This window comes from Macrobrachium rosenbergii, chromosome 8 (genome assembly GCF_040412425.1).
Source record: "Macrobrachium rosenbergii isolate ZJJX-2024 chromosome 8, ASM4041242v1, whole genome shotgun sequence".
NCBI lineage: Eukaryota > Metazoa > Arthropoda > Malacostraca > Decapoda > Palaemonidae > Macrobrachium > Macrobrachium rosenbergii.
In genome coordinates, this window is record NC_089748.1 from 6485204 (window position 1) to 6499560 (window position 14357).

At 35.1% G+C, this 14357-nt stretch overlaps 1 protein-coding gene across 11 annotated transcripts in view; it reads left to right on the forward strand.

The window, feature by feature from the left end:
* pnut (septin 7-like protein pnut) overlaps positions 1-14357 on the forward strand; it is a 483231-nt gene that overhangs the window by 169412 nt on the left and 299462 nt on the right. Inside the window, exon 1 of one of the 11 annotated variants that reach the window (XM_067107216.1) lies at positions 8481-8513. The exons of the other annotated variants lie outside the window; for them this stretch is intronic. Within the exon in view, the coding sequence (XP_066963317.1) occupies positions 8496-8513 (18 nt within the window). The 5' untranslated portion in view covers positions 8481-8495. Of the gene's footprint in view, positions 1-8480; positions 8514-14357 lie in introns of those variants that run through there. 11 annotated transcript variants of the gene reach the window in all.

A 14357-nucleotide genomic window follows, 5' to 3' on the forward strand; every position in this document is an offset into this window, starting at 1 on the left:
TCATTTTACTCTCATCCTCCCTGGCAATGCAAAGGTTTATTGGACGTAGGTTATGTCCTTGTTGGATACTCGAACGACCGTGGCACTCGTAATCTTATGGCACTTAGCTCAAAGTGCCATTTATGTTCATATTAAGATAGGCTGGGTGTCCTTAAAGGTCCCAACGGCTCAATCTTTTAAGTTGGCACTTTCCGCCAGTCTTCTTGTCTCTCTTGCAAGGATACTTTACTTTTTTAGCACTAAGGTGAATCCCCCTTAAGCATGACTCTGAATCTTTTATGATGAATCTGAGTGCAGTGTTATGTAATTCTGGTTGCAACCGCGTTATGGTTTATGTCGATAATTAAGTAATGATGGCGCTGGTACAGAAGAGTCATTACTGTTGCTGATGCTACTAAAGTCATGTATCTGTAAGTGTCAGTTTTCCCAATATTATTATTATTATTATTATTATTATTATTATTATTATTATTATTTTAACCTTTTTGATCTTTGGGCATCTCCAACCTCCCCCCCCCTGTAGGGGGTAGTGCCGTCAGTGCATCATGCAGTGCACTGTAGGCATTAATTAAAGATTCTTTGCAGCGTGCCTTCGGCCCCTAGCTGCAGCCCTATTCGTTCCTTTTACTGTACCTCCTTCATGTTCTTTCTATCTTAATTTCCACCCTTTCCCAACAATTGATTCATAGTGCAACTGCGAGGGTTTCCTCCTGTTACACCTTTCAAACCTTCTTATTGTCAATTTCCGTTTCAGCGTTGAATCACCTCATAGGTCCCAGTGCTTGGCCTTTGGCTTAAATTCTATATTCAATTCAGTTCAGTCCAACCCGTCCTTCTCTCTCTCTCTCTCTCTCTCTCTCTCTCTCTCTCTCTCTCTCTCTCTCTCTCTGTCTGCTGAATGTGATAGCGTAGTTCTTCATCCCCTGTAATACTAGTTAAGTATCACCGAGGGTAAAAGCACACAACTGTATTTTGAGCGAGTTGCGAAGCAGGTCGAAAATTTTTAATTTAAAGGCTTAAGTAGCGTAGACATTGCCATCTTCATGCACTGTAAATGAAACTCTTGAAAGGCTGACGACAGTGCCTGTATTCATAGATATTCTTGAGATATCAGTGACATTCCTGACTTGGAGAAGACTTGTCCTTGTCCGTTCACCGACTGAAAAATTTCGATGGGAAGCTCTTCATGATGTCTGTAAACTTCCTTCATAGAAGGTCTCCTTGTTCCCCCGCCCTCGGGCTTCATGGCGCCTTCGTTCATATGATACGGTTTATGTTCTTCTTTTTTGTTGTGCTTTTAGTCAGTTCAGCTTTGCATACATGGCTTGTAACATGCAGTAGCTCTCTCTCTCTCTCTCTCTCTCTCTCTCTCTCTCTCTCTCTCTCTCTCGCATGCGATGCGAACATAGAGAAATTTGTGCTGTATTCTCATTAACAGGAATACTTTAGATGGAATGACATTTCCTTTTCAGTGAAAGCATTCTTCCCCTCCCTCCTTTCGTCTCCTGCTCCCCAGACGGAGAGAAATTGTAGGCTACTTAATCTCTTGAATGTGTTTATGTGGAATCGTCTAATCGAGTGGTTAGGGTTTCATTCCCTTCTTCATCATCACCAGAATGTAGATGTTCTTTTGGTCCGAAGTGTAATTGCGAAAGAAATTTGCAGTTGTCTCGGCTATAAAGTGTATCTCTACATATGAACGTTCATGTGCACAGTACGTGTATCGTGTTAGATGACGGTGGTGGCAAAGGGCAGCGCTTTCTGTGTCAACACCCTCCCTCCCTCTAAGGGGAAAAAATACGTAGTGTATACAGTTATATATATATATATATATATATATATATATATATATATATATATATATATATATATATATATATATATATATATAAATTTATATATATATATATATATAAATATTTATATATATATAAATTTATATATATTATATATATATAATATATATATATATATATATATATATATATATATATATATATATATACATACATATAAATATATATATATATATACATATACGAATAATCCAGTGGTAAAAAGAACTTGTCACCCAAGTCCTAGATAGTTGCTGTCGGTGGTTCTAGTCCAGGTGACTATCACTTATAATTATAATCCCTCTTCGGTATTATTTTCGAGGTAGAGCGAAATGGATATTAAATCATTTGTACATATATATATATATATATATATATATATATATATATATATATATATATATATATATATATATATATATATATATATATATATATATATATATATATATATATATATATATATATATATATATTTAACTGTATATAATATATATATATATAGATGTGTGTTTATATTATTATTGATGTTTTCATCTTTACTGGTTTGCAACAGAACCCCTAACTTTTTATTAAAAATTACTCTATTTGATAGTAGTACTCGATGAACGTTTTGCATCATTAAAATATTCACTAGAAGCTGTTACAGTTGCATGTCTTTTTCCTGGGAAGATGGCTCGGAGAGGGGTCTGTTTGTGGAAGAGTGGTTTGAAAAGGGTGGTGTTGGGGATGTCGATCAGAATTAGGTTCAGTATATAATTGCAGACGAAGGAGTTGTTTCGAGCAGCATTACCCGGACTCTTTTATGTTGTGACTGAGCCCTGGTTTTTCCGAATTATAATTAGTTTTCCAGGTGTCAGGCATTAAAGGGGAAGTGGAAAAAGGATTATTGACGATTGGAAAATATATTTTGCTCACAAATCATTTCCCTTGAAGTTGATTCTGTCAGTAGAGCTCATTGTTTTTGATGAAGGTTGCTTCATAATTTTGGGGCCATTAATTTATTTTATTAATAATAGGCGAAAACAAACTCATTGTTGCCTAGCATAGCTTGTTTTTTGCTTTCAACTCGCGTAACGTATAAGAGTTTACGATGATTGAATATGTAAATACATTTCTGTTGGTAGTAAGATCTTGAAATATCTTGTTGATACTTGTGTTTATGGTTGTACATACTTTGGTGCAATATTTTATATTAATATTTTAATACATACGGGGCTTACAACATCAATAAATTTCCTACTTGATGAAGCATTAACCTTTGTGGTAGATTGCAAAATATAATTCCGCACTCAGTGAGACATGTCTCGAAAATTGTAAACACAATTACCAGTGACACTTTCTCTCTTGCGCAAGAGATGAGGTTTGGCCCCTCCCTGGTGCTGTAGGTCCCATCACCGGATGACTCCAACGAGGGATGTCCCTCGTTGCTGGAAGAGTTACAGCTTCCATCCCTTTAATTCTTCCACTTCCGTCAGCGCTCCAAGTCTTCACTCTCCCTCTCCACTCCGGTCCTGGGTCTTTGACATCTGAATATTCCTGCAGCTCTCTCTCTCTCTCTCTCTCTCTCTCTCTCTCTCTCTCTCTCTCTCTCTCTCTCTCATTGATCAATTGTTTTGAAATAGTGAACATTATATGTGAGGAGACAAACATGCCTGGGTATTTACAAGTTACTAGATATTACCCCTTGAATATAACGCACATCCATGGCGCTGTTTAGTTAGAGAAGAAAACGATATTCAACCTTCTTCCCATCTTACACTTGTAAATAACTATTTTTCACCAAAACAATAACAATCAGGTTAAATTTTGGTTAAATGTACAAGTCAGCAGAATAATAATAATAATAATAATAATAATAATAATAATAATAATAATAATAATAATAATAAAGCGAATTAGTGCTTCTACTTTTATGAAACATTGAGGGTAAAATATCAAATATGTGGATGTGATTGCGTAGAAACTGAAATGCTAAAATAGGAAGCACGGCCTGATGAAATATATTTAACCACTCATCTTTTCCGTTTGAGTCCCGTAGGGGGTTATCGCCGTTAGTGTTCCTCATGCGGTACACTGTAGGCATTACTTAAGGTTCTTTGCAGCGTCTCTTCGGCCCCTAGCTTCAACCACTTTCATTCTTCTTACTGTACCTCCGTTCATATTCTCTTTCTTATATCTTACTTATCAACCCTCTCTTGATAATTGATTCATAGTGCAACTGCGAGGTATCCTTCTAGTTACACCATTCAAACATTTTTACTGTCAATTTCCGTTTCAGCGCTGAATGACCTCGTAGGTCTCAGCGCATGTCCCTTGGCCCAAATTCTATGTCCTATTCATATTTTCCGTTTGAGGGTTGGCAATATATACGAGTATATATATATATATATATATATATATATATATATATATATATATATATATATATATATATTGTGTGTGTTTGTTTGTATATATTTGTTTGTATATATATATATATATATATATATATATATATATATATATATATATATATATATATATAGAGAGAGAGAGAGTATAAATATACATATGTATACACATACATATATGTATACATATTTATATATAAATACATATATATATATATATATATATATATATATATATATATATATATATATATATATATATATATATATATATATATATATATATATATATATATATATTTATATACCCCATATATGACTATTTTCTGTTGAAGCAGAAATCCATCTAATAGAAGGAGCCCATAAAAATGCCAAAAGGCAGAAAGTTATTGCTATATTTCAGAGACCAAACTGTCTCCCTCTACTGGATAGAGGGAGTCAATTTGGTCTCTGAAATATATAATAACTTTCTACCTTTCGGTCTTTTTATGGGCTCCTATTAGACCGCTCAGTCGTAGTCTGTTGTTTATGACTCCACATTAAAGAGAGGACCCGGGTCCGATTTCTGATGGAAGCTGTATGAAAATGGTCACAATCTATTGAAACCTTTTGTGTCTTGATGTAAGAACTTAGAGGTTTTGTATTGGTTGCAGCGGGGTTGGGAAAGCAAGCCACGACCCATCCTAGTTACTCGCAGCTGATCATCAGATTGAAATTTTGAGACCAGCTGGTTTGCTTAATTTGTGTCGCCTTCCGGACCTTTGGTGTTGGAATCTTGCGTCGTCATTGTTGAGTCGAGAGACGATCGAAAAAGTAACTTGACATTATATTGCGATCTTTTTATGAATTGTTTTGTGTGGGAAACTGGCCAACGACCGGCAGAAAGTGAGCTGCTGTTGTATGCTCACTTTAAAACACTCTCTCTCTCTCTCTCTCTCTCTCTCTCTCTCTCTCTCTCTCTCTCACTCAGACAATTGTTGTAGACGGCAAATCTCCCAAGCAACTGCGGACTAGGAGTCATGATGATTATATAAATGGTTGATTTAACTGGTTCTTTTTGTGAGGCCTATTTAATCCATTGGATTAATGTCAGCTTAAAGCACTTTGCTTTAATGTATCATGAAAAATTTAACGTATAGCTTTTCAGTTTTTAATAAATTGCTGTCCTTCAGTATATATACTTCAGCATGTGCAAGTTTCTATTTGGCTTTGTCATATATATATATATATATATATATATATATATATATATATATATATATATATATATATATATATATATATATATATATATATATATATATATATTTATTTGAGAACGGAGATGGAGACCAATACAAACTTTATGTTGTACGAAAGAGTTGGTTCAGAATCGCTTTAATATCCAAGAGGAGCGGGGCTGGTTGCAAGATAGTGATAGTGATAGGTACAGTATTTGTAGTGGACTGATACATTACTAATGAGTCTTCGGTTTTGGTATTTTTCTGTGGCACAGCCACGTGCTAGGACAACGGCGCGGCTTACTGATGGCAACGTTACAAGTGCAGTGTATGCACCAGGCTCCCTGCAGCTATTTGGCTGAGCGGAAGCAGCGAATGTAATCGAAATTTTCGTTGAAAAGGGGAATTTTTTCATCATTGCTTTCGCTGTTTTGAGATTAGGAAATCATATACTGCTCAATGGTAAATTGTTCACACTAATGTGGATGAGAATGTTTGTTTACTTTTGTTTTAGCGCTGAAGGGGAAAGGGTCGTGTGTTGAGTCCTGTCTGTGTCACTACCCCTGCCCTGGAGAACATCAGCTGAATAAAAGAACGAGCTCTCTCTCTCTCTCTCTCTCTCTCTCTCTCTCTCTCTCTCTCTCTCTCTCTCTCTCTCTCTCTATATATATATATATATATATATATATATATATATATATATATATATATATATATATATATATATATATATATATATATATATTTATTATATATGTGTATGTATGTATGTATTTGTTTATTATAATGATTAATTTGATCGTTTTCGTAGCATGATTATTAGGAAAAGAAACTTCGAGAGCGTATAATGTAAGTTTTCCCATAAAACGAAAAAATTTCATGTTTATCTCAACGTTGTGCAATATATATAACAAAACATAGGTGTCAAGTAGAAAGTTTGTAATGGCAGTTGTCAGGATGTAAGTAGCTCTTTTGAATAGAGAGCGTCATCCTATTTATGAGTAAGTGTCTAAACGGAAAAACACGAAAACCGGATGAAAACACATGTCAGAGAATGTGACCTTTCAGCTTTGTTATGAAGTAATATGCAAGGGATTAGCGAAATTGCTTCACGCTAAGTATTAAAGAATGTCGAAGAGGAGACTTTAAGTTCAAGCTGTTGCAGAAAAAGCCAGCAGTTTATTGACACCGAGATCGTGATGGTCCGTACTTGTGGAGTACTTTGCAGCCTCCATCCATCTATCTGTGTTTATTTTTGGAAGTCCGCATTTGGTCCATCTGAATAAAATTATGGGAGGATTCTCATCTTTATATTCAGAGAGAGACGCACCAACTGCAGCTGTTACGTGATTTGATACACAGGGCTTTTCAGATTCCATTTTGTGTTTTTAATAAGCTGAATTGTTGAAAACTACTATTGTGTCTGAATGCTCGGTGTCCTCGTTCGCTTTATCCACAGTCTCTCTCCTCAGTTCTGGAGTTTAACCTTTCCGATAGTTAGGCCGAAATAACTGTCCGGGACGCGTATGCAAATAAATAGATATTCTTGTTTTTTCCAGTTGGCGAATTTTTGGTCATGCTAACTCAGTTATTAAAGTATGCCGTAAAACAGAAGAGAGACTTTGATAGAAATAGCATGAATGGCCAACTTCATTTGTATTTTATGTCACATCCTCAATTGGATATTTAACAAGTATTGGAGGATACTTTTTCCCTGTTTTATTTTCCTTGCAAGGCTCGTCTCGTACACTAGGATGTCTTTTCCTTTGGTTTTTTACATACAGGTTTGTTGACAACATAAGAATAAATTACTGCTATCAGGTTTGTATAATACGCCATCATCGGAATAGAAAAGTGCTGTTTAATCCGTGCTCTCCCTCCTGAGAAGAACTAGTGGCTTTTAGTATATAGTACGTTTTTTTTTTCAAAGGAGTCTCTCGTAAGCCACCACGCTGGCGTCACCAACAGGTGCATCCCTAGCGTTAAGTACTCCTAATACATCCTGGTTGTCTCTCATTTCTCCAAGGCGGTAATTATCCGGTAATAACAGTTATCAATTAACGACGGGAGTTGTTTTGTTGACGCCCAAGGAACTAGTTTGTGTGTGTGTGTGTTTTTTTCTTTTTGCGTTTGGATGGAAAGGTTTAAGGGTTACACATTCTTTATGAATTTATATGGATGTATTTAGTCTTAAGGGTCTTACTTACACCTCTCTCTCTCTCTCTCTCTCTCTCTCTCTCTCTCTCTCTCTCTCTCTCTCTCTCTCTCTCTCATTGGTGTATATTGAAGTGAACTCATACCAGCATTGATGATTGTATCGGGGCTGTTGAAAGCTCAGCATTTTTAGCATCGTTGGCCTCGATCATTTTAAGGGAGAAAGAAAAATCGCCAAACACGATTTGTTTGTGATGAAAGCAGTGCCGAAGCTTGTGGATGTTTTAGTATATTTACCTTCTGTTTTGAACCCTCGGTCATTTTTATTAATAGCAGTCGTCGTAGTTATTAATGTCAAAGGTTGCAATCGATGAGGATCAATTGATAGTCATTTTCATTTGAGTACCTGGTACAGGCGTTGCTTCATCAGTCATCGCAGGGAGATGCTATGGTGAGGAGTGTTAGCGGTTGTGGTCAGAAAGGTTATACTTGTGTTGGGGAAACACTTGCATTTCTTGGTTGTAAGTCATGTTTATGACTTGGGAATAGCTGATGAATACAAGACAGTTACTTTTAGGGATCAGTAAGAAAATTGCAGGACGTATTTGCAAGAAACATTTACGTTGAAAGTGAGAAAGATTTTATATCTAAATAGCAACAGTTTTTTCAGTGTTTGTCATAGACGGTTCTTACAATAATTCAGTAGTGCAATATCCTTTTGTAACCGAGGCATCGTACCACTAACTGAGGTTATCCTGCAGCGGTTAAGTATCCCCTAAATTATCTTAAAAACCGACATAAAGCAGAAGGAAAGCCTGATTGACGTAAACATCAAATCACCAGGTCAGCGTTCAGTCAGTTTCATGCAGAGCTGCAGTTTAACAAGGGTTAGGATGTGGAACTTTAGTGAGGTGAGTGTTTTTCAGCAGTGAAGATTATGTTTCTCTTCTCCCTAACAGCCTACATTCAGAGTGGGAAACGCGTGTGGCTAATTGTTTTGGAAATGAAGGAATTGGAGGTTGTTATAATAATAATAATTTGGGATATGTCGGAGTTCAACAGAATATGTTAATTAAAGGGAACCTCTAAAGAAAACGTGGAGTGAAACCCGTCATTCGGTGAAAAGCCAAAGTATCAATTGTCAATGTGAAAAAATTTAATTGTACGGCACAGTCATAAAGCTATTTTATACAGAGGATATAATCAATTCCTCTAGAGACACTGTACTGCAACTCTTTTATCAGAATTTTAGCGTGAGAAATATTATTGACTGGAAATTTAGCCAACACATATCGTTATTCGGAACTGTTATAGCAAGGTTTGCTCACAAAATATCAAAGGGGAAACGCCTGTCAATACTGGAGCGCCAGTTTCATTTGTACTGTTATTGGAAATAGTAGGTAGAGAAAGAAAGGAAAAACAAGGTACAAGGAATAGAGAAATTTAAACAACGCTATCTTTTCCACATCTAGATCATGAATTCTAAACATTCATATTATCAGAGTTCAGGAAGTATTTAGAGGGTGAAGTCTATCCTCAGATAGATGAAAGAACTCAGGAAAAAAAGAATATATATGTGTGTGTATATAAAAATATATATATATATATATATAATATATATATATATATATATATATATATATATATATATATATATATATATATATATATATATATATATATATATATATATATATATATATATATATATATATATATAATATTTATTAAAACTGCATAACGAAACTTTTTGAGTGTCCTTGGGAAAGAATTCTCAAGATCAGAAATTTGTTCAACTTTGAAAGACACCTGTGGAGTTTCACAAAGGCCCTTTGCTTCTGGCGGCGCGGTGTGGCGTTAGAGACCGTGAAGATGCTGACGAAAGTATCGTATCTCTGTGATGTTTAAAACTACGGGTAATTGCTTAACATCTGCTGCTCCAGTGGCCACGTTAAATTCTTTCTCTGGAAATCGGCAGTTTCCAGATTGTGTGATCTGTCTCTCCATGTGTCGCCAAGCTTTGCAAATCAATCCTTGTTCTGTACTTAGAGCAAAATTTGTCAAGTTGTTATTTTTAGTCGACAGCATCCCGATAATTAACCCAACATGTAAACACATGGAGTGAATCTTGTTCTCGTACCTAAAAAAAAATGCCGATTAACAAGTTAAAATAATATTACCCAATCATTTAAACCAGTCAAATTATGATGAAATGTAGACAGTGGTTCAAGGTAGCTTATTCCGTCAAACAGTCTGTAATAATTGCGAAGTGTCTCATATATTTATCAAATTAACGACTTTAAATATGAATATGAAGGTAGCTATCTAATATTTATTTGATCAAACTCATAGATTGTTTCTCAGTCATTGATTCAGTCTAGCTTTTTTCATTTGCGCTTACAAAAGTATATAATAACTTATGCACGAAAAGCCCTTTGATCAGATGATAAATGAAGAATTTTGCTTTTATCGGGTAAAAACTACTGATACAAGAATCGATCCACCTAAAAGGAAAGGGGTCTCTTTGATCAGTGGGTTTCCTTCGCTTTGGTAGGGAAGTGAACGAAAACAGTCTGTATTTGAGTAGAATTTAAAGGATAAATTTCATCGGGAAAAAGAATTGACTGAAAAATTTGGAGAGGAAAAAGAAATCCGTATAAATTCAGAGGCTTTTTTTTTTCAATAAGGGTTTTTTAGAGAGAGGGAGGAGGCAGGGTGGCAGGGGTCACTCTCATACCGAGACATCAAGGGAAATTAATTTTTTTTTTTTAACTAGCTCTCAATACAAATCTGTAGCCGAGACTCATATGCAGGGTCTTATCATTCTAGACTCCAAATGTACTGTTAAGTGTTTATTTACTTAATCCATTTATTTATTTTTCTTATTTCAGGTGCAATAGAATGAAGTAGGTTGGGTTAACCTGTTTAAGTGCACATATGTGCCTTGTTTGTGTTAGCGGTGGGTTTATGTGAAGGACCTGGAGAATCTGAAGTGGGCAGGTACTAGAGATACGCCAAGGGGAAAGAAATGATGAGATATTCTGGGATAATAGGGACGGTAGGGGCAGGGACTAAGGACCCTCCCTATCTTCTTTCAGTCTTCATAGTGTGCAATACAGCAGAAACTTTGACAGAGATTCTTTTGTTTAATATATTTCGATTTATGTATGTTGAATAGCTTTCGGGTTTTCACACACACACACACACACACATACATACATAAATACATGTATATATATATATATATACATATAAATACATATATATATATATATATATATATATATATATATATATATATATATATATATATATATATATATATACATATACATATATATATATATATATATATATATATATATATATATATATATATATATATATATATATATATATATATATATATATATATATATATATATATATATATATATGGGTTTCATTGGTTTTTAGCTGCGTAACGTTTTATTATTGTCTTTATTCCATTTTTCCAGCTGAACTACTACTTGTTAGATTTTTACCTGACTGCTTGCGTGTACATATATTATTTTAATATTTACCCTTGATAGGACTTCTTTTGGGGGAATTTCTTGAGTTAAAGTTCTTGTGTTAGCAGATAGGACATTTCTTCAGGAAATTTCGTGTTTGTTTCTTTGAGAGTGCCACTTGAATCTATTTCATATGATGAAGTTTGGGAAAGCTGTTCTATTAATGCTACTCTCAGTGCTGCATATCTTGGTAGTTTATTTCATATGTTTGGCTGGCTTACCAGTGCAGATGTTTGGAATTTATTTTGCGTGGTATTCTGTTTTAATTGTGTATTGAATTTTTTTTCTCTCCGAGTTTTTGAAATATGGCCACTATAATATATTGTGTTGGTATTCTTTTAGTTGTTTACTTTACCAGGTTCGACTGGTTTGGTTTCTTTCTTTTCGACTCTGCTCATGCTTTTATTTTCAGGTCTTTTTACTATTTTCATTCCCAATAAGTTTTTAAGGCTGCTGCCTTGTGGATAGTTTTTCAAATTGCTTTTTCTCTTTTTCTGTCAGGTTCTGTTCGTATATCATTCATACAATGATCTCATTCCGTGTGTGTGTGTGTGTGTGTGTGTGTGTGTGTGTGTGTGTGTGTGTGTGTGTGTGTGTGTGTGTGTGTGTGTGTGTGTGTGTGTGTGTGTGTTGCCCTACTTTGTTACGCCTAAAACTTTTTGTTTGACCTTTGAACAATGAGCATACCTTTTAACTTGACGCCATTATTAGTGGATTATGCATGCCAGAGTTGAAATCTTCATCATTTTATTTGAATGTTATTAGCGAGATGAAATTCCAGTTTGTACTCTGACCCCTTAAGTATGACCTCCTCCTTGACCTGATCTCACGCTGGATTTCGGCATCAGCCAGATATGTTGTCTCTCTCTTTCGAAAATGAACATTTTCAGTATGACCTTGACCTTGCTGTAACATATTCCTTGTGAAAAGGTGCATTTCAGTAGTAATTGGCAGCTGACTAGTCGCTGCCGTTCGGAACGCCAAGAAGAACGTTAGCACTCACCTGGACGCTCTCTCTCTCTCTCTCTCTCTCTCTCTCTCTCTCTCTCTCTCTCTCTCTCTCTCTCTCTCTCTCTCTCTTATATACGAGGGTAAGTCAAAAAGTTCCAGGAAAAATTGTTGAATGATGTATTTCCACAGGAAGGAAACAACCCAAATACTTGGTAAACAATTATCTGTGACGTAGTGATCCATATAGACTTGTTACCTCAGTCATCCTCTTGCTACCGTGGTGTTAACATCTGCTTCAGAAAAGTAACTTCTTGAACCCATGGAAAATAAAAATTTTGAGATGAGAGCTAACATCAAGTTCCTGACCAAGCTTGATTGGAAACCAGGAAAAATTATTGAAGCTTTGCAACAAGTTTATGGAGATTCTTCTCCATCTAAATCAGTTGTTTATGATTGGATAAAGCGATTTAAGGATGGTCGGGAGGACCTCAAAGACAACCCAAAAGAGGGAAGACCATCGACTGCAAAAAATGAAAGAATTGTGGCTTTGGTGCAAAATCTAGTGGATGAAGATCGTCGGATTACTATCGATATGATAGCTAATGAAACTGGGATCTCCCATGGTTCCGCATTTTCAATTTTAAATGAAAATCTTGGTTTGAGTAAACTTTCAGCACGTTGGGTCCCAAAAGCGTTGCGCGAAGACCAACTGCATCAAAAAGCTGAACTTTCTCTTGCAGTTTTAACGAAGATTGAATCAAATGAATCAGAGTTTTTGACCGGATTGTTACTGGAGATGAAACTTGGATCCATCAATATGACCCAGAAAGTAAAATTCAATCAAAGCAATGGTTACCAAGAGGTTCAGCTGCACCAGTGAAGTTCAAAGTGGCGAGATCTGCCCAGAAGGTTATGGCAACAGTGTTTTGGGACTCCAAAGGAGTGATTTTGATTGATTTCCTTGAAGGACAAAAACAATCACCGGGAACTACTACAAAGGTGTTTTGCAAAAACTGAAGACTGCATTGGCTAAAAAACGTCGAGGAAAGTTGCACCGCAGAATTTTGTTCCATCATGATAACGCTCCAGCACATTCATCAAGGGTTGCAAGAGAAGTCCTACGGAAATTTAGGTGGGAAACTCTTCCACACATCCTCCTTATAGTCTTGATCTTGCTCCTTCAGATTTTTTTCCTGTTCCCAAAACTCAAGGAACACTTAAGAGGAGTCCGGTTTGAATCTTTGGATGCTGCTAAACATGCAGTTTCAACATGGTTTAATAGAAAGGCCCCAAATTTCTACAAAGAAGGGTTGCAGAGGTGGAAACAGCGCCTTGAAAAGTGTATAGAGTTAGATGGTAGATATGTAAAAAAAAATGATGTTTGAATTTCCTTAAATAAAGAGTATATTGAATTTTTCCTGGAACTTTTGACTTACCCTCGTATATATATATATATATATATATATATATATATATATATATATATATATATATATATATATATATATATATATATATATATATTTTTTTATATATAAATATATATAAAGGATTTTTGTGACCATGTTTAAGTTATTTTAAGTATTTAATTTTGCAATTGGGTGCATTTTGTCTGCTGCAAATTGACAGAAGAATGAAACTTTTCGAGAGAGGGTTCTTTACCATGCATTACTTAAGGTCACTTGAATATAACACCCCCTAATGATGCGTAGGGGCACAGTCAAGGTCATGGTAATTTTTCAGGGCGAAGGCCAGATAGAATTATATATATATATATATATATATATATATATATATATATATATATATATATATATACATATATACATACATACATACACATATACATATATATTGTGTCTATATATTATATATATATATATATATATATATATATATATATATATATATATATATATATATATATATAAATGTATTCACACACAAATCTTAGCCACAAATATCGTTTAACATAGACTTCATCATACCCTAGGAAAACTCTCTCCAAAGGTATTAAACAATATTCGTGGCTTGATATTGATGAATATAATCACTTGTGTAAGGGCGCGCGCGTGCGTGCGTGCGTGCGTAGGTGTACTACAGCGAAAATGAAACACTGGGTACAAATCCTGGCCGGTTCTGTCCGTAGTATTTCTATGACATCTTCAGCCTCTTAGGATGTCTTAGAAATGCAGAAGACAAAACCGGTCAGAATTTATACGCTGTTTCACTTGTGACACATCTGCATGTATA